The sequence below is a fragment of the Accipiter gentilis genome, chromosome 14, assembly GCF_929443795.1.
Source record: "Accipiter gentilis chromosome 14, bAccGen1.1, whole genome shotgun sequence".
Lineage (NCBI taxonomy): Eukaryota > Metazoa > Chordata > Aves > Accipitriformes > Accipitridae > Astur > Astur gentilis.
In genome coordinates this window covers 17,546,689-17,571,096 of record NC_064893.1, presented here as the reverse complement: position 1 = coordinate 17,571,096, position 24,408 = coordinate 17,546,689, and the positions used below count along the sequence as shown (strand labels likewise).

At 52.3% G+C, this 24,408-nt stretch overlaps 1 protein-coding gene and 1 long non-coding RNA gene across 3 annotated transcripts in view; both read right to left on the bottom strand.

The window, feature by feature from the left end:
* Positions 1-24,325, bottom strand: part of LOC126045927 (uncharacterized) — a 35,387-nt gene extending 11,062 nt beyond the window's left edge. Inside the window, exon 1 of the long non-coding RNA XR_007508168.1 lies at positions 23,620-24,325. This is a non-coding gene — a long non-coding RNA (uncharacterized LOC126045927). The remainder of the gene's footprint in view (positions 1-23,619) is intronic.
* The window catches only part of LOC126045901 (centrosome-associated protein CEP250-like), a 53,200-nt gene continuing 29,150 nt past the window's right edge, over positions 359-24,408 (bottom strand). Inside the window, exons 2-12 of one of the 2 annotated variants that reach the window (XM_049817568.1) lie at positions 18,722-18,841; positions 8,059-10,481; positions 7,346-7,402; positions 6,487-6,620; positions 5,798-5,963; positions 4,946-5,052; positions 3,668-3,895; positions 3,007-3,151; positions 2,576-2,722; positions 2,161-2,391; positions 359-579 (exon numbers count right to left, since the gene is read on the bottom strand). In XM_049817568.1, coding sequence (XP_049673525.1) covers positions 382-579; positions 2,161-2,391; positions 2,576-2,722; positions 3,007-3,151; positions 3,668-3,895; positions 4,946-5,052; positions 5,798-5,963; positions 6,487-6,620; positions 7,346-7,402; positions 8,059-8,157 — 1,512 coding nt within the window. In that variant the 5' untranslated portion in view covers positions 8,158-10,481; positions 18,722-18,841 and the 3' untranslated portion in view covers positions 359-381. The remainder of the gene's footprint in view (positions 580-2,160; positions 2,392-2,575; positions 2,723-3,006; positions 3,152-3,667; positions 3,896-4,945; positions 5,053-5,797; positions 5,964-6,486; positions 6,621-7,345; positions 7,403-8,058; positions 10,482-18,721; positions 18,842-24,408) is intronic. The other variant, XM_049817569.1, reaches the window with a different exon arrangement.

The following is a 24,408-nucleotide window of genomic DNA, read 5'->3' as shown; positions in this document are numbered from 1 at the left end:
AACCAGAAAGAAGCTTTGGGTTTCAGTAAACATCTGCATGGTTTAATTATTACTCAATGCAGAGCCAAGGTACCAGATACCGAGGAATTACGCTGGCTTGCTTTGGACTTCACACAGGAACGTGCAAGGGGGCATAAACGTGAGCCCCAGGCTCAGGAGAGCTTTGTTAGCTTTAGCTGTCAGAAAAATAACATTCAAACCATGCTGTACTGGTTTGGGTTTTTGGTTGGGTTTTTTTGCTCGAGATTCTTTCATTTTCTGTCCATGGAAGGTGAAAACAGCTCAAAAGCATACAGGATGCAATGAAGCCTCGCGTAATGATTATCACCTCTATAATTACAGGCATTAAATAATCTCCTGCCTAGGGTCTCCCCCCTGCCTTTACCTGGCCTCTGCCAGCTGCTCTGCAAGGCCTCGTCTGTCCCGCTCCGTGGCTGCCAGTCGCGCCTCTAGGGCAGCCTTCTCGTGCGCCAGCAATTCCTTCTCTTTGGATACGTTGGCCAGTGCCTGCACTTGGCGAGAGGACTCCTGCCGCAACTGCTCCAGACCACTGCTAGCTGACTCTTGCTGGCGGTGAACCTGAAAGCGGGACAAAATACAGTTAGAGTCCTTTCTCTGGAGTTCTGTGCAGAGCCAGCCAGTGCCACTTCTGAATCAGCTAGAGGAGAGAGAGCTCCGGTACTCTGGCCTGAAAGTTTAAGAGCATCTGCTTCATACCGCCCTAACAGCCTGGGCTGCCAAAAGGCACTAGGGCTGTTAACCTGAAAGCCATGTGTAATAAGGCCCTACTGGGTTGCCTGGGACCAGGCGGCCCCTTCAGGACAAACGTACACACCCCAGACTACATCTTTTCACGCAAAAATACCACATCTTCCACAACTGCCACCTTGCAAACTAAAGTTCTATCAGAATCTATTCCAGTGCTGGAAATTTCCAGGAACCGTTGAGCAAGAGCAACTTTGCTCGCCGAACAAAGTGGAAATACACATGGTTTCTCCTTCTAGAAGAAGAAAAACCAACATCAAAGCGTCACCTTGTCGCAAAACACCACCACACACCTACTTCAGTGTGTACAGCAGTTGGATGCAAAGAGGTGATCCTTGGCAGGGAAACAGCCCTCGTGGTGAGCAGTGTCATTCAGTGATTTACGGAAGTCCGGCTGGTGTGGCCAAAGAGACGGTAGACTCTACTTGGACAGTAGTTCATGTCAACAATACTGTTTACTTGTCTTACACAAACAAGTTGTCCAATAGACCTTGCTGGCATTCAAGCCTGAAGACTAACTGTCGTTTTTTGGCTTTCTTCTGCAGTGATGCCAATACACCTCTGACGGGTGTTTGCCAAACAGACCACGTACTCCAAAACTAAGACTGTCTAACAGAGAACAGACCATCAGACACAAACAATTCTCCTCTCAAAGTTACCCCCTAAGACCTAAGATTGTACATTATGAAACCGACACTGAAAGGATGGCAAACTCCCTAGTCTCCTCCAGCGATACAATTCTCCCAAGCTCTTTTTCCACTCTACCAAAACCAGTTAGTCCAGAGTAAACAGTCTTCTGTGATCACCTCTTTCTCAGCTTCTCCCTCAAAGCCTAAAGAGGATCTAGCAATTCAAAGCGGCACGTATGTCCTAAAATACAGTTTCAACAATTTCAGGATGTCATTCCCGTTGTTAGCAGTACAGGACAGCAGACGCTGACTTGCCCCTTTGTCCCGCCCTCCAGGACCCAACAAGCGGAGCTTGGAAAGTTGCAGACCTCACAACAAAAAGCGTAAATAGAAACATGCAGCCCCGGGGGTTTTTGGCCTCAGAAAATGGGTGAAGAGCTACCCTGTTTGCTTCTTTCGACGCATGTGAGAGTAGCAGCCTCACGCAGATTCGTGGGCAAGGCAAATCACCTCTCTGCAGCTTATCAAAAGCCAAAAAAGAGGCCAACACAGCCAGGTGGATTAAAGGAATCTCTAGAAGCAGAGAATTGCACAACAGCTCTGCAAGCCACCAACACATTTCCAGAAGGAAGTAAACAAGGCCGTCAGACCCCCAGCGCTACCAAGTGTCTCCTTGACAAAAAACACTGCAGAATCCAACAGATACAGCTTCACTGAGCCAAGCAGCCAAAAGCCCACCCAGAAAGCACCAGGTTTTTGGTCTCACCTCATTGAGTTTCTCTTGGGTTTCTGCCTTCTCCTCTGCCAGCATCCTCAGCTCTGCCTGCAGCCCCTCCTGTTGCTCCTCTGCTTTCTTCAGCAGCTGCTCCAGGTGGGCTTTCTCTGCGCTCAGCGCCTCATTTGCTCTTTCACACAAGTTCAGCTTCTCCTGGTCAGAGATCTTTGCTCTCTCCATCTCGTCCACTTTGCCTGACAGAACGTCATGCTCTTGCTCCAGCTACAATCACAGAAGCACAGAGGAAATAAAATAACAGTAAGGTTTACTCTGTAGGAGCTTCGGCTTGGACAGGGAAAAGAGCTACGTTTCCACATTCAGACAGTCATACTGTCCGAAGGCAAGAAGGCTGAGAAGCAGCAGCTGGAGACAAACACCTGGCAAGATCTTTGACAACTCTGCTCACCTGCAACACGAGTTTGTTCAGCTGCACTTTATCCAACGCAAGAGCTTCATTGATACTGCTCATGTTCGCTGCTGCAACCTGTAGATCGGCTATCTCAGCAGTCAGCTTATTCTGAGCCCCTGTCAACTCTGCTACTGACTGCTCTGCCTGCAGAGACAAAAGAACAACATGACAACAAAGACAGGAAAATCCCTGACCTCAAGCAGCAACTCCAGGTCCCCTGTTGTGTCTCTGACACGCTCCCAGTTCCGCGTTCCCAACAAGCACGTGGGCACTAACTACACCGGAGAGCCTCTGTGGTCCGATCACCATTTTCCAAGAAGGACAACAACATTGTCCCTGGCTTCTACTGCCAGAAACACCATCTGTGGTGGTCTTGCTATCACAACTGCCTCTCCCACAAGTGCTGCCTCGGAATAAGGTGACCATACCTTTTCCAGTGCCACGGTAAGCTCGTGTTTCTCTTGCTTCAGCAGATCCCTCTGAAGGTGCGATTCCTCCAGCATCTCTCTTGCGACTACCAACTCGCTCTGTAATAATGAGTGTTCTCCTTCAAGTGCAGCTAAGTCCTTCAGTCTATGAGAAGGGGAAAGACAAACAAGTTTTTAACGCAAACTCATAATCACAGGATGATTCAGGTTCGTATGTGTGATGTTGCAAAATGGCACTCCTTGCCCCAAAGGCCTTCTGCACTCAGTCTAGCGTGGAAACGGCAGTACGGAGGGGCTACGTTGCATATGATGGTCCTGTGCAAATTCCTCCCAACTCCTTTAGCACAGCCCTGGGTAGCAAAAGGGCTGTGCAAGAGACACAGCTCTCTTTACGCTCGTCTCCATTTCTCACCAAGAATCAGTTAACAGCAAAAACATTGTAATATGCCATCTCTTTTCCAGTCCTGCCTTCCTCACAAGAGCTTCTGTCTGTCAGACAGTTTTTTCTATCCGTTCTGTTGAAGGCAATAGTTTGACTAGGGACAGGAACAAGGCTGTGCAGAATGGGTGCGTTTTAAACGTGAACACAGCCCATCCTATGAATCCAACAAGCACCCACAGAAGATAACGCTGCTAACAGCAAAGTTGAAAACACACTCACCTGTCCTGAAGCTCCTTCTTCTCCGGGTCCCCTTCGACTTGTAAGCGCATCACTTCCCAAGTCTTCTGGCTTATTTCCTCTCCCGCTTGCTGCTGTGCCTGATCCTCGAGGACAGGTCTACCCGGCGTAACGGGTGCCCAGGGCCGTACGCCACAGTTTAGGCGGGAGCAGTTTACAAGTATAGATCCAGAAAGCCTCATTTGCTCTGCCTTCAGCTCTGACAAATCTCTGAAGAAGAATCAAGAAAGAGGTAATGTTCACGCCACCATCTTTATCAGCTGGCTCGCTTCCGAAGCACGGCATTGCGCAACAGCAAAAGCCGGCAGGAAAGACGACATCTTCGCTGGGGACGAATCGTTCACCTGACACTTTGGGATCAGGACACATCTTGATCCTTGGGCAATGGGTCTATTTGATGGTTGAGGAACGCATCTATTTTCTCCCCAGAGAGAAGAGGAAATGTACGGAACAGCCAGAAGGCTTCGAGAATTAACTAGCGGGTCAGGCATACTCTACGCATTAAGGAAAGCTTATCACCAAAGGTGGTAAACGGCTGACGGTAACCCAGAGTTTGAAATTGCATGCTGACACCAGAAGAATTTACTCTTAGGCTACGCTATTTGTCTCTGCACAGAAGGCACCTGTGAGAAAGGAACCTCAGAGGGCCCAAGAACAAGAAAACAATCGTAAAAGGGAGGGATCAAACTAAGCAAAATCAATTGGAGAAATGTAATAGCAGGGTAGAGAAGCTATTCTTTCTCTCAACAGTGTTGGTACAGGAATAAGCGGATGCAAACTGACCAGGACAAACGTAGGCTGGAAATGAGAAGGAAAAAATAACTACATACATATTCATGAATGATCTTTCCATCGGGAGCAGTGGGAAAGGAAAGACAGTGAGATTTAAGGCAAATTTTAACCACTCTGTAACAGGGGGCCGCTCCACATGCTGCATGCATAGCTTTGGTGAGTCTCTCCCAACTCGCCCACATATGCCTGTGTCTGTGTTAATATGCCCAAACATCACCATAGCCAAGTTCACCTGTTCAGGGCCTCTGCATTGCTTATAGCCTGAGCCCCTCAGCGTTATCTGAAAACCAGCATCAAACAAAATGATTCGGAGTATAGCCTAAGGCATGCTTAATGCCATCGCTTCAGACTACCAAAGGAGAAATTGTATCTTTAGCCGCAGCTAGCGTAACATCAAGGCTCAAAAAGCAGCTGTGAAGGGAAGCTATGTTTTTTCTGCAACGAGATCTAGCCTTCACTTCTACTCACCGGTCAGTGGCAGTCTTCATTTCCAGGAAATGACAGCGGAAGGTGACCACCTGACGCCACAGGCTGAGTAGACGGCTGCGTTCACCCCTTAGGTAGCTGTCATAAAGCTAAACAGGCAAAGGCAAAAAGAAATGCCAATTCAGCCTTCGCTGTCGCTGTACAAGCCTTTCAGAGAGGAGAGGGTACAACCGTCATCACCGAGTCTCCTTTAAGAACTATTCCAACGGGGGGGGTGGGGGTGGGGAGCATCAAGGACTGAAGAGCCACCACAGAGGCATCCTCAGTAGACCTGCCACCTGACTGCAAAGAAGGGAACAGCCACACTTCCCCTGCAGGAGCGGGTATCAACACAGCAAACCGATCGCGATTCATCATCTCGCCTTGCAGAGGTGTCTAACAGGCTCGGTGGAGGAAGACAAAAACAAGCCCCTCCGAGACCAGTGTCAGATTTGCTTACAACAGCCTATTAGTAAGGGAGGCCTGTCTTGTTCTTCTGTTGGCTACCCTGAATCCGAAAACACACAGACCTCTCTTCGGTCTCCACTGCTGCAGACAGAGATTTAGGAACTATTAAAAAACAGACGAGCGTTCATGTGTCACTGCCCTCCAGTGACCAGCAAGAGCAAGCATTTGCCTTTGAGAACGACCAGTACGGTCACAGCACGCGGGCATCTTCCATCACCACAATTTGCTGACACTCCTCCATCTCACACCCCTGTCTTCTGCTCATAAACACCAATACATCCTCAACGGTGCCACGACTTTCACACGGCAAGTTCTCTAGGCCAGAAATAAAACCCATTCTCATTCCACCCCAGCATCGCGTCCGACGTTCCCGTCGCCCAGCCTTACCTCACGTTCACTGCGCCACTCGCTCTCCTTCACTTCCAGCTCCTCCCGGGCCCTCATCCAATCCACCGTCAGTCTTCCAACATCTTCTTTAAGGGCTGAATTAACCGCATTCGCTTCATCGAGCTGTTCCTGCAGGAGAGTGTTCACTTCTGCCAGATTCTCACACCTTGGAAAGGGAGAAACAGCAACGAGGTCACTGAACGACTGCTATCCACAAGCAGCGTCTCCGTGATTTCCCAACTCCCTCAACACTGACTTTGTTGTCAAACTGAGAGGCCCTAAAAGTGCTTTCTAGGATTAACTAAGATCTCTCTGTGATGGCATGCTCATTTGCTTCTCCTTGCTTTAAGCCTTCTACTTCCACCTCCAATTTCGGTTTCCCCTTCTACTTTGACGATGCCCACAGTTCACGTCTTGCCTCCCCTTCGTGCTGTCTGATCACCGGATGCATCGCCTTTCTCTAGCACTCTCCTGACCCGCTCACCTACTGAACCACAGAATAATTTAGCCTGGAAACGGACCTTTGGAAGTCACCCGGAATAACCCCCCCGCTCAAAACAGAGCCATTCAGCACACAACACTATTACTGCACCACAGAAAACAAGACTGTGGACCTTTCTGCTTTCAAAGCAGCTTGCCCAACTGCTCCCCTTGGGGAGACCAGGGAGCACTGACAGGTTTTCCCTCACTTCCACGAGCATCCAGGATACCAGGTATGAGGGAACGCTTCTTCCTTGTACCTCTGCTGCTCCTCTTCCACCCGAAGCAGTGCTTTCTCCAGGCTCTGGTCTTCTGTGGCTTCCCACCTGCCTGGAAGGGGTCCCTTCAGAAGAAAGGAAAAGTTTAGTCAAATTCTCGCCTTCCCTTCACTGCTGTTAGCATCCACCGCTTTCCGCTCCATTCGCTTGGGTAGCTCAGGAGCTCGTGGCTTCTTCCAGGCGTAACAGTGTCGTGACTATGGAGAGCAAGGGAGGGGAAGGGTGGTGCTCAATGCGAGCAGCTCTCCTCAGTCCCGCACTGTGGCACTCTCGCAGCTAGGTCTCCTTAGCTCACAACCGTGAGTGCTCTCTTCGACTTGAAGCCTGGGAACGCTCTCCTACTCTCCCACCCTTTGTTCTTCCTAGGTTTGCTTTAGCCGTGAAGCAGAAAGAAAAGCCCATAGCCGTATGCTGAACGCCAGCATTCTTGCCTTCCAAAATGCCACGTTTCAACCCGCTCTTTTTCAGAGACGGCCATAGAACCTAACAGGCAGTGTAGCCCTCTCCTGAGCCCTAGGACAAAATGTTACGCCAGCAATAAAGCACTCTTTCTCAAAACTAAACCCCCCCTCCACAGGGTTTCCTGCACCCGCACTTCTGGGACCACTGGCTCCTCCAAGAACGGCAACTGGACAAAACACTCGCAGGCAAGCTTACAGCGCTTCTTTAAACCCTCAGGCAGCAAAATCTTGCTTCCCTCTGCCCTCTGCCATTGCTTTGGGGAGCTTGCTTTGGCCCGCGTTAACAAACGCTACCTACACGGTCTTTACTTGGCAACCTGCACACTCACCCCTCCTGCTGCCAGCTGCTGCTCCAACTCTCGACACCGAGTCCGGTACTGCAGTACCTGGACGGAGACATAGAATGAAGATGAGCGAATGCAGCTTGTGACAGGCTCGGCTCCTCCTGCATTAGCTTTTCTCCAAGTCTTTACAGCCCAAGCACAGTGCGTTTCACAGCGCTGCCGATGCCGCCCACAAGAAGTCGTTACCATACAGGGAAGCTTCGCTTTATCTCCTGAGACGGGGCTTCTTTTCCACGTACTGCTACCTGCTCACCCTAAGAGCTGCCTGCCTCGGCCCGGGGCCGCCCCAAACCACCCCCGCCGGCTCGGCTCCTGCCTCTGGGACAGCCCCCTGCTAACGTGGCCCAACAAAGGCGCCTGCGAGCCGGGGGGCTGCTTTATTTCAGGACGGACAAGCCCTCACGAGAGGCTCGGCAGGGTGACAGCGGCAGGGCCAGGCGCCCAGCGGGACGGGCCGGGCCGGGCCGGGCGGAGGAGGGCGGCTCCCGGGGCCTCCCCCGAGCTGCGGGCTCGGCGCCGTCCCGCCCGCGGCAGCGCCGGGGAACGCCCCGGGGAGGGCCCCGCTGGGGCCGCGCCTTCGCCCCCCGACATCGCCGAGGCCCCTCTCAGCGCTGCGCGGGCGGCCCGGGCACCCCGGCCCCGCCACCGCGGCCCGGCCCCGGGCAGCTCCCCGCCGGGCCGGCGCCCCCGCTCCTCACCTTCGCCTGCAGCTTCCGCACCAGCACCGCTTGCCGGTGCTGCGCCTCCTCCGAGCTCTGCAGCCGGCGCCGCAGGGAGGCCTGGCTCCGCGCCGCCATGCCCCCGCTCTCCAGCCGGGCTCCGCCGCCTGACGGGCCCCGCGGCGGGGGCTGCTCCGCGGCCTGCCCCGGCGGACCGCGCTCAGGCGCCTGCCGCGGCGGGCGCAGCGGCTCACCCTGCCGGCCGGGCGCGACCGGGAGAGCCGGGCTCGCTCTGTGGCGGCGCTTCGCTTCTCGCTTCTCGCTCTTCGCTCCTCGCTTCTCGCTCCTCGCTGAGGGTGCGGCGGCGGGCTGCGGTGCTGCCGCGGGGGAGAGGCCGCCCCGGCAGCCGCTCGCTCCAGCGCGTTCCGCTCAGAGACCGTTAAGGGCCCCGCAGAACGCTGGGGGCAAAAAGCGCCCCCGGTGCAGTCTGGGAGAGAAGGAGCGCGAGGAAAGCCCAGAGGGTCGGATGGCGGGGTCTGGGGCCACTGGGGCAAGAAGGGCGGGACCGCAGGGACCCTGGAAAAGGTCCATCGCCCAGGGAAGCCAGCTGAAGAGCTGGCACTTGCTACGAAAAGCTCCAACTTCAGCCCCTGGAGCCGGAGTTCCCATCTAGTACGAAAGCCAAGCACACATAGGTGCAATGACTGACGCTTTCGCTCCCTGTTGTGCAGCAGGAACGGGACGGACTGCAAGCAGGGGGAGAAAAACCGGCACGGCAGAGAAAAGTTCAAAGTTACAGGACAACGAACGCTGTGAATTAAGCTTTATTTCGTGAGCACGTGAAGAAATGCAACAAACACACACGACAAACAGGGCTCGGTCCCCTTTGCCCGGGCTACTCTCTGACGTGAATTCACTGAGGCACTACTCAAGCCGTCATGTTTCCTAACTTACAACCCGTAACACTAAAAGTCCTGGGCTTATGGCGGGGGGGGGGGGGCAGGGGGAAAAAGAAAAAAAACCAAAAGCAAAACCAAAAAAAAGACGTTGTTTCTCCCTAGTGAGAGTGCTCATCCTTCCTCCTCCGTCACCGCGCGGGCGTCCCCTGTATCACACTGTGAAGCACAAAAGCCCCAGCAGTCCAGCTGCTGTTGAATCTCCTTCAAAGGCTTTTTGGCTCAGCTGCTGTTTTATACCTTCCAGCTTGGAAGTCTGGTCTATACCATTTCCAAAAGTCAGCAGATTCTGACAATACTGCCAGGCAAAGATGGGGGCTGCAGGAGACAGCCAGCTGCAGGTGCTAATGGCTGCATCATGGCCCTTTAGCTCTTCCTGGCCACCTGTGCTGCCTACCTGGTGCTCCCCCTTCAACCCAAAGGCGCTGCTCCCAGCATACATCGGGCCTTAGCGTGAGCTGGGCTAGCCCAAATCTGAGCAGGAGCTGAGCGAACAGTCACACTCCACCCCTTGGTGCAGTCAAACATCTAGCGAACCCGCTGCTTCGGCGAGTGGAGGTACCGTTACTCCTCTTGCCTCGCCTCCAGGGATCTGAGGCAGCGCCAGAGCTTACAGCCTTCGGGCAACCGTTAGTCTCCTATTGCTATGCTGTGCTGATCACGATCCCAGTATCGGGCCGAGTCCGAGACCTAAAACAAGCGTCCACGCTGTGCTTATCAGTGCAAGAGTGTACAACCCAGCTCCTGAACCCTAGCGCATCCCTTGACAGCGGTACTGGCAGTAGCAGCAGTCGCCAGGCTCCTCTTCCACGTGCCTTTAAGGGTCTGGTACGCCCTGGTCTCCCGGAGGAGGTGAATCTTCGCAGGCGTTCAGGGCAAAATGCCTGTAAGATTTATGCGAGTAAAGTACACGGTGCTCAGCTCTGGCAAGTGAGCCGAGCACACCGCTGAAGCCATCAAGTTATACCTTAAGGGTGTTTTCACCGGGAAGCCTCAGCGCCTGCAGTTCCGTTGCTACAGATAACGGATTGAACCCCCTTCCCCCTGTGACGGTTGTGTCTGCCCGCACTGTGGACCTACTCCAGCAGTTCAGCAGGAAAATGAAGGTGCTCTGCTCCAAGAATCGTCCTCAAATGGCTAGCTGGATTAAAACGCTTCAGGTAGTACCAGAAGAACCCCAATCCCTTTCAGATGTTCACATGGAGACGGAGGGCATCTGGGAGTGCCTCTTCCCCTCCACCCACTGGAAAGGGGCTTGGATGGCTTTCAGGCATTTGCACTGTCGCGTCTAAGCGAGGATGGAGTCTTAAGCTATGCAAAACGGCAAAAGTCAGTGGAGGGTGATGATATAGATTGACACGTCTCTTACCTGTGTTTCTCTCTCAGCTTCACCACCATGGGCAAAAGTTCATATAGCGCAAACACACCAGGCAGGCCCTGGTCTCCCAGTAGCCCCTTGGCTATCTTCTCATGTCGTGTAACTGAAAACGGGTTAGTCCTTACCACCTAGCAGGAAACAAACACAGCAAACGTCGTTTCGTTAGCGAGGCACAGGAAAGGCTACTAAAACACAAGTTCAGTGAGCCGTATCAGTGTAGCCCTGCCCACTCACTTGTGGGGGGCCTGACAGTACTTACAAAGGGTCATAAGAAAAGCACCATCAGGATCGAGTCTATTTTTCCTACAGGCTATCAGTTAAAGCCCCAGCTAGCCCAAAGAATGAGTGACGCATCAGTGCCCAGGCCGGACTGTTTCGGTCTCTGCTGGCAAGTAACGGCACAAGCTGCTCCTCTCGACCTCAACCCCAAGTCCACGTCATCTTCCACCAAAATGTAGTCCACCCAAGCATGCTTCAGGAGACAGCACCGGTAGGAGAAAGCCATACGGATATGCAAGCGTGAGAAAAACGGAAGTGATACATAAAGGCAGGAGAGTGCCAGGGCTGCAGAAGGACACAGATTGCCCATCTTGATATAAACGAAGATCACCCTGCAGCATTCTCCTGCACCCTGCCGTTCTTCTAACCCTTGCCCATACCAGTCCTATTCTTAGAGCAAATCAACTGGGTTTCTGTAAAAAATGACATTACGTTCCCCTATTGACATTATCCCTAAAATGACATGATTATCCCCAATAAGCTATCTGACCAGGAAGGCCAAGGCGTGGCTGGAACTGAACCTGGCAAGGGACGCAAAGAATAACAAGAAGGGCTTCTACAGGTGTGTCGGCCCGAAAAGGAAGGTCAAAGAACGCGTACACTTCCCTCCCCCCCGATGAGCAAGACTGGCAAACTGGTTACAAGGGACAAGGAGAAGGCCGAGGTACTCAACAACTTTTTTGCCTCAGTCTTCACGGGCAGCCTCTCTTCCCACACCTCTCCAGTGGGTGGACCGCAAGACGGAGACTAGGGCAGCAAAGGCCCTCCCACTGTAAGAGAAGACCAGGTTCGTGACCACCTGAGGAACCTGAACATACATACGTCCATGGGACCTGACGAGATGCAGATCCCAGAGTCCTGAGGGAACTGGCTGATGGAGTTGCCAAGCCGCTCTCCACGATCTTTGGAAAGTCACGGCAGTCGGGTGAAGTCCCTGGTGACTGGAAAAAGGGAAGCATGACACCCATTTTTAAAAAAGGTAGAAAGGAGGACCCTGAGAACTACCGACTGGTCAGCCTCACCTCCCTCTGGGCCTGGGAAGGTCATGGAACAGATCCTCCTAGAAGCTATGCTAAGGCACGTGTTGGACGGGGAGGTGAGTCGAGGCAGCCAGCACGGCTTCACCAAGGGCAAGTCCTGCCTGGCCAACCTAGCGGCCTTCTATGATGGAACGACTACACCAGCGGACCAGGGAAGAGCTACAAACGTCGTCTATCTGGACTTCTGTAAGGCCTTTGACACGGTCCCCCGCAACGTCCTTCTCTCTAAATTGGGAGAGATACGGATTTGATGGGTGAACTGTTGGATGGACGAGGAATTGGCTGGATGGTCTCATCCAGAGGGTAGTGGTCAACGGCTCAATGTCCAGATGGAGATCGGTGACAAGCGGTGTCCCTCAGGGGTCCGTACTGGGACCAATCCTGCTTAATATCTTCATCAACGACATCGACAGGGGGATCGAGTGCGCCCTCAGCAAGTTTGCAGATGACGCCAAGCTGAGCGGTGCAGCTGACACGCCTGAGGGATGGGATGCCATCCAGAGGGACCTGGACACACTCGAGAAGTGGGCCCATGTGAACCTCATGAGGTTCAACAAGGCCAAGTGCCAGGTCCTGCACCTGGGGCGGGGCAACCCCCGCTATCAATACAGGCTGCAGGATGAAGGGATTGAGACCAGCCCTGCGGAGAAGGGCTTGGGGGTGCTGGCGGATGAAAAGCCAGCAATGTGCACTCACAGCCCAGAAAGCCAACCGTACGCCCAGGCTGTATCAAACGAAGCACGGCCAGCAGGTCGAGGGAGGTGATTCTGCCCCTCTACTCCGCTCTGGTGAGAGCCCACCTGCAGCACTGCGTCCAGCTCCGGGGTCCTCACTACAAGACAGACGTGGACCTGCGGGAGCGGGTCCAGAGGAGGGCCACAAAAACGATCAGAGGGATGGAACACCTCTGCTGTGAGGAAAGGCCGAGAGAGTTGGGGTTGTTCAGCCTCGAGAAGAGAAGGCTCTGGGGAGACCTTGTCACGGCCTTCCAGTACTTAAAGGGGGCTTATAAGAAAGATGGGGACAAACGTTTTAGCAGGGCCTGTTGTGACAGGACACGGTGTAATGGTTTTAAGCTAAAAGAGGGTAGATTCAGACCAGATACAAGGAAGAAACTTTTTACGATGATGGTGGTGGTGAAACCCTGGAACAGGTTGCCCGGAGAGGTGGTAGATGCCCCGTCCCCGGAAACATTCAAGGTTACGTTGGACGGGGCTCTGAGCAACCTGATCTAGTTGAAGATGTTCCCCTCCCCCCGCTCACTGCGGGGAAGGGGGCGGGCCGGGTGGACTACACGACCTTTAAAGGTCTCTTCCAACCCAAACTATTCTACGATTCTATGAGTACCTTTAAAAAAGTCCAATGGCTTACGAACCCTCGGAAAAACTCCTACTGAGTATTCTGAGATTAGCAGGCTTGGTGCATGAATTCCCAGGAGAAATTCTCTAGCCTGCTGTACTAATGAGATTAAGCGAGATCATCACCCCATCCGACTTCAACAGGCAGAAGTCGCTCCAACACGTCACCACGTCCTCCACAACTACATTATCTGCACAGAGCAACTAATAATCCCCCAACACATTATCTCCAACACGGATATGTTAAAATCGTTTAAGACAAAGATTCTCAACCTTTTCCATCTGGTGACCTCCTCTACCACAGAAGAGTGACCTGGCATGGCTCTCCTTTCAGCTTTCAGGAAATCGTCTCAGCTCCCAGCCTAGATCAACAGCTCCTCCCAAAGGAGATTTATGGGCACAGCAAGTAACAGAAATTACTTAGCTCTCTAGTTAAAACGGCTTGGGGGCGGGGCGGGGGGGGGAAGGATAGGGCAACACCGACTCTCAACAGCGTGCACTGCTAAACCGAGCAGAGCAGGAGAGAAGAGAGAAATACTCCGATCCTTTCAAGGAAAAGACACACAGATTCAGACAGAGCAGCGCTTAAAACTCGTACCAAGAAGGGGAAGAGCAACAGCTTTGCCAGTGTGCTTTCTAGGCCATATAAAATGACTCCCTAGCTAGCCAAAGGGCTAAGATATGGACAAGCAACCATTTAAAGCGCAACAGAGAAACAAAAATGCAGGAATTAACCACTAAAAGGAAAAACACAGTGGCATGCCCCTATATGTGAAGTGAGCTCTAAAGCAGCACGCCAGATAACAATGCTGGTTATATTTAGACCCTTTCCCACTTCTCAAGGGAACAGAAGGAGCAACCAAAGCTATCCAGAAGCGCACTCGAGGTTTACATTCACAACGTGTTAACAGTCAAAGCTGGGTAACAAGCTTTTGTTCTTAATCGGTCCTGTGCTTCTTTTGTCACACCTGATGCGCAGAGAAGGCAGCGTACCACGAGGCTGTTTTGTTCCTTCTGCTGCAAGATCCCAACAAAGGCGAATACCTGGAAGGATGGGGTGGGGGGCAGGAGAAACGTACGTTTGGACGACATACCTCAGAGGAGGTTAAGTAACCTCCTTTTTTGTTTGTTTCGGAAGACCGTTCACGTATATTCAACCCTCTGCATGACTAACCAACAACTGTCATAGACTTACACCTCCTCAGAGATGGGCCTCCGAATCCTTCACACAGCAGTTTCCATCCACTTTGCCACACGCTACAGCCCTGGCGGGGCTTCTACAACAGCATGTTTCGTGGTCTGGAGAAGCTATGGAAGGTACGGAGAGCTTCCAGGTGGCCGCCTGACAAACGTTAGGCATTCCCAGCAACTGGTGGTACGACCTGAGCTCTGACGGATTATAGCCCAGTGACAAACGGAAACGTCACGTTTGTGGTCTCCAAAACGAGCTTGATACAACTGGAAAACAGCTTGTCTGTCTGCACAGATACGGGTGAGACCTTGCGTCTTTCAGCACCGAGACAACCAAACTCCGAAAGGAGTTTACCAGCGTAAAAAGGAAAGTCCTCGGCGACGCCGAGGATGAAATAAGAATCTCAGCCTCCGGTATTCAGTTTGGGGATGAAAACGGTTAATTCCCCGGCAGACGCTACTTTGGGACAGAAGTTAAGAAGGAGCTCACACTAAACACCCTCTATGGAAGGAATACTGTACAGGCGATCCGCCAGAGGATTTGGATCTCCTCCACACTGAAACGGTGTCCTCGACTGATGGAGACTGAGTTTTCTTTCTTTGCTTCTGTGGTTTTTTTCTGGACCAAAGAAAAAGCTGAGGCCTGGAATCATGACTCCCTCAAGATGGAAACACCTCTGCGGAAGGACGCAACTTGACAGACGGGACAGACCAAGTCACTACAGAGACAATGATAGCGAGGGATGGTCCAGAACCTAGGGGCTACCACGGACCCATTCTTACAGAAGAATTCTTTGCAGGTAGGAGGAATGAGAAATACCAAGTGACACCCGTTGTTTGTGCGAGCGATAAATGCCTGGTCTTTGCTCCCGTAAGGATGCAAAGCCTGCAGCAGAAGTGAGAAGGCAAAGCCATAACCAGGTTTCATTCCAAGACGGCTCACGTAACGGTGAAATAATTTACACAGCTCCCCTCTGGACACCAAATAACCCCAGAAAAGATTCCGTTTGATGAGATACAGCCTTCGTGCTGCTGCAAAGGTAGCGCAATTTGCGCTGCCCTTAAACAGGCACGTGCACAAACTATAGACAACCTAACTCTGCACGGTCTTAACAATCGTGAGCGCAGCTTCCAAAGGCAGACCAAAACCACAGCGGTTCTCATCATTCTCTGAACACGGGCCCAGGAGGATTTCACTGCACAGACCTTCGTAGACACTTTGGAAAAAAACACGCATGCAACACAACTGTATTAATTCAAGCGCTAAGAAGATACAAAAAGGTGTAAAGGTTACCGCACGGCCTCCGACTCTGCCCCGTAAGAGCTCTCGCAGCGATCCGCATCCAAAGAACTTGGATCAAACACTTTTTCTTCTTCTTTCCCCAGCTCTAAGACAAAAGAGGATGCAAAGCAACGAGGCGTGACTAGAAACACTCTCTTGTACTCTTGTTCCGTTCTGTGCGCAACAACTGTTCTACACACGAACGCAACGGTTCTGTCTCGGAAGCTGCGCGTCCTGCACCCAAAGCCCACCTGAAACGGTACGCGCAGAGCCTGTTGAGGTGCGGAGTAAGACCAAGAAGCAGAGTGCCATTTGTCATCTCAAACGCACCCTCCGGAGCAAGAACTGGCTATCTGTAAGCCTCCCTGGAGCGCTGAGCAGACGTTACTTGCCCAAAGGCTTTGTTAAAACATTGTCTACTTCAGACAATGTCGCACAGTAAATGGCGACAATCGTAACAGGACCTGTTACACAAGCAAAATTTTCAATAGCAGTCAACGGCAGTCGGCAGTGCACAACGCAGAATCCTGTCCCAAGACATGTAGCGAACACGGTTCTACATTGCTGTGAAACAAGATCAGAGGAAGAGTCTCCCAAGTGGAAAATCAGCACCCAGTCCTCCAAGATGACAATGCTGACAAGGCACACGCGTTAACCTCTGCTCACTAGAAGTCTCCAAGGAATTTCTACCTTCTTCGTGACTTAACAATTCTGACAATGTCTGTGCCACGTTGTGTGTTGCATGTGCAGCCACAGTATGGCTGGGGCACGAACTCATGGAATTTCATGGTCTTACATGCAGAAGGCTGAACGGGGACAAAACCACTGGCTCTTACAATAAGAGGCCCCCTTAAAACCAGTCTGTTTCAACACACAAACCCTGAAGGGCAGGACCAGGTCCCTTGCGTTACAAAAGCCCTCTAAGGCTCACTATCCAGGCGCTGCTGCACTACCCTCTATAAGCCTTGAAAAGGTGGCTCCTTGCATCACTAATGCTGGGGAAGGGGATAAGGTACATAGACAGACACTGCTGAGGGGATAGAACATTGCCAGGGCCCTGTTTGTTGAGACTGGGAGGTATAACAGGCAGACGGAAGCGAGTATTAAACACGTCTGTATTTTGTACTAGCCACAGAAAAAAAGAGATTTTAATGGAAAAGTATGAAATATGCATGAAAATCAGTCATTAGCCTTACTTCTTTAATCACATACTTTATGGCAACTACCCTCAAGAAAATAAGAACTCTTAGGAAAATATCCCCATTAGTAAACAACTGTGTGAGACTTACTTTCTAAAGCTTGCAACATTCAAAGCAGCTGAAAGCACACTTAAGAATTCATTGTTCAAAACGTGGTATGGCTTTTAATCTCGTAATTACACTCAAAGACAGCATCGGGAAGCATAGAGCTAAACAATCGCTACGCTTCGTCAAAGCCATGATTCCCACCCCTTCAACAAGAACACCTGCACGACGCATGGAGTCTTTCAAGACACAGCAACCAGTAACAGCTTTTTAAATGGAATCAGCAGCTGCCTGTTGAGTTGTCTCAGAGAGATAAACCCAGAGGTGATGCACACAGTTTGGATACTAGAAAGAAACTGCAGTACATAGAACTCTACATGCAGGGTTTCCTGCAATTAACACAGTCCTCAACTTGCATGCACATATGATACATGAAATTGGATAACTCTGTCCACATTAAAAGGAAGGAAATGATAAGAACCACCAATAAAGAATTCAATCATTCCTCGTCACTCAATGGAAAGGAGTAAGACAACATCCAAGCACAGAATGCAACCTACCACAGAAATCATTCAGCTATTAACTAGTTTAATGTAACTATGACTAGGAAAAGCCTCCAGATACTACTCCATGAAATTTGGGTATGCTTTACTAATTTTAAGGTCCATACTGCTACAGCTGCCATTTATGTAACTGACTGAAGTCAGTATCACTAATAGAAACTGATAATCATAGAGTTTAATGAAGATGGCTGGATGCTTCTGATCTAACCTGCAACATGGCTGATGGAAACCAAACTAGCCGCCTGCTTCTTCCAGACAGCAGAAGAAATTGCTTGTTGCCTGCGATGCATCTGATCTCTTTGGAAATGCCTTTCCTAGGTGAGACCATTCGCTTCTTACGAGTTTTTCTCCCTCTCCCTTGATTATACAAGGAGCCAGAGCAACCGGTTCCGACGGAGTAATGCCAACGGAGGGAGACTGGCAATACAAGCAAGGCAGGAGGCCTACATGCCTTAACAGAGAATTAGATACAGAACAGCTGGTTTTGTCCCCAGGCATTACGTTTGTAACGCCACAACCTCTGAACACAGAGAGGCTGCTGAGCGAAACAGCAGTAAAAGCACTATCACCACATTCCCGTGACAGCAGGAGAAACTCCCGTACCCACCAATCGTTCAGCTCTTGGCTTAGTTTAGCCTTGCAACTTCAAGAACAGAAAAGTTCAATCTGAGTGATAAATATCAACAAATTCAGTTCATGCTGACACGTAGAACTACACCATCTCCCAGAAAAAGTAATAAGGAGCTCGTCTTTTGGAGAGGAAAAGTCGGGACAGTATTACTGTTAGATTGCAACACTTTGCCAGAATCGCTTCTGGTTTGCCTCGAAGCGCAACGATGAGTCATAACACGAAACGAACGTAAAGGCGAGGTTTAGGTAGCCAAGGACCACTTACTACAACCTGTAACCGATAAACCAACTAAAATATATTTATCTAGGCAGGCATTAACACACGCAAAGTAAATGTAGTAAGGTGCAAGCTTGGGCCTAAGGGTCGAGTCACTGGAGCCTTCCCTGGAGAGAGGCTCTTTCCTCTAACCAGGTTGTCCCATTTGCCAGCCCACTGTGATTTAAAGATACAACCAAAGCCCAGTTTTGCCAGAACAGCTGCTCGATTCCTAGTTGTAAAAGAGCATTCACGCAGCAGCTTTATTCCTGAAATGCATCCGTGAGTCCTTGTCCGAATTTCAGAGGGACTAGGCAAAGATTTGCCTCGCAAAAGTAGCAAGTATAACAGCAGTTCACCTGAATCTGTCACTTTAATAGATCTGCGTGCTATAAACTCTTCAAAAGTCTGTGGTCTTTAAATGCTCTTCAGCTGCCACTTGTTCCCGTGAATCTCAAAACCAGGCACACAGTGATGGAAAGACTACAGGAGCATCCATCCAAGAAAGGCAGAATAGCACCTTACCGTGTCTCTCGGCCTCCGGAGTCGCACGGTTGCCAGCTTTATCCAAACGTTGTTTAAACAGATTGTGCTCTACATCCAGCTGCTGCTCTCCTGCTACGTCCATGGCATCGATGCTCAAATCTGAAATCAGTGAGCAAGGAAAGTAGTCTATAAACACACATTTGTTACGGCCTGTGGCAGGCTGAGGAAGCATTCAGCCAGTGAAAATACAGACTCTTTCAGCGAGGGCGATAAGAGCGTGCCAAAGCGGAAGAGTGTGTATGGCTGGGGCCAAGTGACGTACAGGGAATAAAACGCGTGTTGCAGCACCCTGAACGACCCTTCCAAACACGGGGCTGGGTTTGATGTACCAGAAGGACGGCTTCCAGCTGCCCAGAAAGCGTTACCCTGAAAGGTAATACACTTAAGGCAAAAGAAACCAAAACCAAACCCCTCAAAGCCCATAACCATTTCCAGGAGTACAGGAGTTAAGCTTCAAATTGGTTGAAAGCTGCCTCCTCCCTCCCTCTACCTCCTCACCCTTCCCCCTTCACCATCAGCACATTTCCTCGTGACCCCTTTTCACAAAGAAGACTGAGAGGGTCTGTGGTCTTGGCCTGGTATCAAAGCACCGTGATGCACTTGCTGGCTACCTGCTCTCTTACAAGGCTGACAGCTTCTCTGCACAAAACACCAGGGGCTTCCAAACTCTCTGGCCTTCCCGTGCCCTTTTAAACGTGAGGAAGGCAAAGACCAACAATATCTCAGGTGGTCACAAGGAAGCCAGACTCACTGTGTTTAAAGCCCAATGCATTACCCAAAGGAATCACCGCAACAGAACAAGAGCCAGGGAAGATTAGCGCACGGTCGGATAACGTGCACAGTAGTGGTAAGCAGTAAGACTTGCAAGATTTTCCGTCACTTCACCCCGCAGCTTCGTTTTGAATTTAGTTAAAAGGTAATCCAACTATTAACGCTCACTCCGGTTTTAAAAATTTGGGAGAAAGGTTATCACATGGCGTTGGCGTTACGGTCAGAACTGAAGTACAAAAACCACAGAAAAGTTGCGCCTCGCCAAGTAACTTCCCAAGGAGAAACACTCTAAAGTGTTTCAACAACAGTACAGTCAAATCTCGAGTCCCGAGCACCGAACACCGAACGCTGTGCCAGCTTTTTCAGTGTGACCCAGCTCTCTGACAAAGCACCACACCGTACAGAAACGTAAGGGGGTTTGTATCTTAGCCTCACGTATCACCTCGAAAAATAATACAGCCTGCCTGGAAGTGCTGGTTTGAGTGCCCAGCGGGCCTGGCTGGAATCACCGCGGAATCACCAGGGGTCACCAGTTCCTCCCTGTCTGTGGCCCAAGCAGCAGCGCAGCACTCGGAAGCAGCGGGCACACCGAGCCTGTCGGGCCCTCGGCAAGTATGAAAATTGTCCCCAACATTCAGAAGGCTGACTCACAAGCACAAGGCAGATGTGGAAAAATAACATCGAGACTGATCTTCAGTTTTTCTCCCCTTGATGTGTCAACGTACAATTCCGGATGAACCTAGGAACAAAGGAAAAACAGAGTCCTGTTTCACTTGGAAGCCAATCAAAAGGCCGCTTTCCCTCGGCTGATTTTTAAGACTTGGGATTCAAGAGACACCTGAGCTGCTGCCTCCCACCGCAGCCAAGCGCTTGCCATTTCTAACGCTTTGTTTTAAGAAAGCTACTAACTCGGGAACCTTAGAACCTGGGGTGGGGACGGGGGCTCCCGCAAGGAGCCTCCTCGCTTTCCTTTGCATTGCCTGCTTGTAGGCGGCAGAGGCAGCGAGAAGAGACTTTGAGACGCTCTCCTGCGGCCGCGTTACAGGAAGCCCCGAGCCACCCTCGGCGCCAAGCGGCTTTCGGGGGAGGGCAGCCCGCTCCCGGCCTCAAGGCCGCCAGCTCGGAGAAAGAAAGAAAGAAAGAAAAAAACCCCACGCACATCTGCGGCGGGTGAAGCTGCCGCGTGGGCAGCCCGCAGGAGGCGGCGGAGGAGGCGGCGGCTCGGCGGGGGTGCGGAGGCACGGCAGGCCGCCCCGGGCCGCAGGGCCGCCCCGGCCAGAAGCAGCATCGCGGGGCCGGGCCCCCGCCGCCGCCGCCGCCGCCGCCACTCACCTCCTTGGTGAGGTAGTACTGCAGCCCCGACAAGAAAAGCAGCACCACGATGAGCCCGCTGACAACCGTCACTGCCGGGGAGACGAGAACCGCCGTCAGCCCCGCCGGTCGCGCCCGCCTCGCCTCGCCTCAGTCCCGCCTCAGCCCGCCCGCCGCCGCCGCCGCCCCGAGCCGCTGCCGAGCGCCGGCCCGCAAGGCCCCCCCGCCGCCGGCCCCCGGCCGCCCTCACCCCGCCCGCTCACCCAGCGCGCCCCCGCACGTCTTGACCCGAAAGTCCTCCAGGGTCTTGGGGAAGGCATCGAACCGCTTCAGCCGCCACAGCGAGTCCACGGCGCCGCGCGGCCCGGAACCAAACCCGCCTTCCGGCGCCGGGCCGGCACCGCCCCGCCACCGCCCCGCCGGGCAGCGCGGCCCGAAGCCGGCCGAGGGGGCGGGCGGGGAGGGGCTGGGGCTCGGGCTCCCGGGCTCCGAGGGGGCGGGAAGGTCCTCGCTGCCGCCTCGCCCTCTTCTGACCCTCCCTGCCAGCGGCCCCCGAGGGGGGGCTCTCGAGATCACCCGGTTAGCTGGGAAGGGCTTGAGACCGAGGCGGAGCTGCTGGCAGAGAGCAGTTTTCACTCACTTTGACCTCCTCCCCATCCCATCCCGTCCCGTCCCATCCCCTGCCTCCAGCTTTGACAGGGCTGGCGTTTGTTACCCCCGCCCTTCGCAGAACAACCGAGCTGTCCCTCAGGCTGGCTGTCGCAGCAACAAAGCTGAAAGCAAATCGCCTCGGGAGAGTGCCAGCGCTTATTGTGCCGAAGCACGGAAGGAAAAAGGAAGGAAAAGAAGGAAAAGGGGAGGAAAAAAGCGCCGCGCTCTTGCCCCACCTCCCATCCCTGGCCTGCACCCTTCACCCCTTCCTCTTGGTACCACCTCCGCCTGTGTTTCCCTCTCTCGTCACAGGGAAGGAAGGGCTACGAACTCAGGAGGTTAAACCGGACAGCAGCTCGGAACAGCTTACTTGTGCAAGTGAAAAAGAGAGTATAAGCTTTTCCTAAGCCACATACTTGCCTAGCCCTTGCTTTTTCCTACTAAAAAAGCGCAGTCCTGCAAAATCTCTTTTATTAAAAAACATTTTAAACATCGCTGGCACTAGGCGATGCTTGCGAACATAAACAGAACCAATGTGTACCCCCGTTGAAAAAGTGCAGTCCTGCAAAACCTCTTTTATTAAAAGAAAGTAATTTTTAAAGTCACTGGCGCTAGGAGACGCTTCCAAACGCAAACAGAACAGATGTACCCCCATTTCCCGCAGCAAAATACAGAGTACGTTTGCGGGAAGGGCACAAGACTGGAACGCCGTGATGCTGCAGCTGCTCCTCTACAGGAAAAGAAGGTTCAGAGAGGCTGACCCAGCTTCCGAGCCTCTGCTTCCAGAACAGCGGCTTTGGGCTCCCTGACCACAGCTGCTAAGGAGCGAGACAGCTCTTGGTGAAGGTCTGACAGCTCCTGGCTGGTCTTGGCACAGCACTCGATATAGTCCTGCTTGTATTTTCGTTCTTCTGCCAGCTGCGTCTGCAGAAGGGACACCTGAAAGAGGCAAAAGGCCGAGCTCAGACAAGCCCACGCTCTTAGGACCATCCGTAGCTCCACAGATCCGGCCGTCAGGGAAGACGCACCCTCCAGCTCCAGCCCTGACAAACACGTTGTCCTTGTGGAATGGGATCTAACAGGTTGCCAGAGCCACCCCGAACTGAGCTCAGATTACCGACAATGCCGAGCTTCTTTCTGGCATACCATTCACAGGCCCAACACCGAGACATGACATGCATATTAAAGAGAGAGGTTGCTACAGGATTTCGTAACCCAACCCTTTTTTTCAAAGGAGAGATTTGGGCTACTGCCACCTTAGTTCCACATGCTTTCTCCTCAGCAGGAGGCCTGCTGCTTACACAAGGTAGTGCAGAACCGTCCTGTTACGATCTACTTTAGAAACCTGACAGCTAGCACATGAAAGGGGAGAAAACGCTCACGCTTCCTAACTTCAGAGCATTTCACGAATGAGCAGAGCAAAATCTGATGAATACAGCCCAGGGGGCAAAGGAGCCTTAAAGGACTGCTGAGGCCTTCAAAATCCTCAAACTCCTATTATTTCCTGGCAACAGCGGGTCGTGCCTGCTGGGCTTTTTGGTGGGAGAGACCCAGCTGCTCTCACCTCCTGTCAGCTTTGCAGGGCAGCGCAGCCACAGCAGCTCTGGCATGTTGCCCTCTGCCTGCTTTGGAGCGGAGGAGATGCCAGCACTGGGAGCAGCGCTCGGTGCTTTGCTGTTTCGGGGAGAACAGCTCAGGCCGGAGGTTCTGCTCTGTTTTCAAAGTGACGTGTGCTTTGCCAAGGGCTCTGTCCCACGTGGGAATGCCATCCCCAACCTCCAGCTAGGAGTACGAAAATACTCTTTCTTGGCAAATGAACTCAAATAACAGAAGCAATTCCTAAAGGAGTTTTATGGCTTATGGAACCTGCTCCGTTTGAATTACAATACCAAGGTCTGCCAACGGAAAGCCAAACCAGGAAAAAAGAGGGTCCCTAATCTGCTAAGCATCTAGAGCAGACTAGGTGGGAAACTCGGGCAGCCAGCTCCGGAAGGGGAACGCGAGGTGCTGAATTAGAAGCCGGTAGCGCGCACGGAAAGCAAGACGTCAGAGGGACTTCACAGCAAACGATACGCGTAGGCTAGGGAACACCACCCCTGAAGAGAGGGACAGCTCTGACCTTCTCTCTGAAATAATAAGGCCACCTTTGTGCAGCTGGGCTTGGAAGCCTCCCACGCTTTGGTAGGTAACCCAGAGGTACGCGTGGGAGAAGCGGCCGTCTGCTGCTAAGAGCATCTCCCAGGAAGGGGGAGATCAAGTTCCAGTTCCGCTGTTTCCCAGACCCAGAGGGGTGCCCCAACTAGCCAGCTGAGGACGATGCTTTGAGCAGAGCACCTTCATTTTCCTGCTGAACTGCTGGAGTAGGTCCACAGTGCGGGCAGACACAACCGTCACAGGGGGAAGGGGGTTCTATCCGTTATCTGTAGCAACGGAACTGCAGGCGCTGAGGCTTCCCGGTGAAAACACCCTTAAGGTATAACTTGATGGCTTCAGCGGTATGCTCGGCTCACTTGCCAGAGCTGAGCACCGTGTACTTTACTCGCATAAATCTTACAGGCATTTTGCCCTGAACACCTGCAAAGATTCACCTCCTCCGGGAGACCAGGGCGTACCAGACCCTTAAAAGCACGTGGAAGAGGAGCCTGGCGACTGCTGCTACTGCCAGTACCGCTGTCAAGGGATGCGCTAGGGTTCAGGAGCTGGGATGTACACTCTTGCACTGATAAAACAAGCGTCCACGCTGTGCTTAGGTCTCCGACTCGGCCCGATACTGGGATCGTGATCAGCACAGCATAGCAATAGGAGACTAACGGTTGCCCGAAGGCTGTAAGCTCTGGCGCTGCCTCAGACCCCTGGAGCTCCGATAGAGTGCAAGCTCTACCGTTAACGGAGTCAAGGGAAAATGGAAGCCGTCAACAAGATGAGTAAGACTC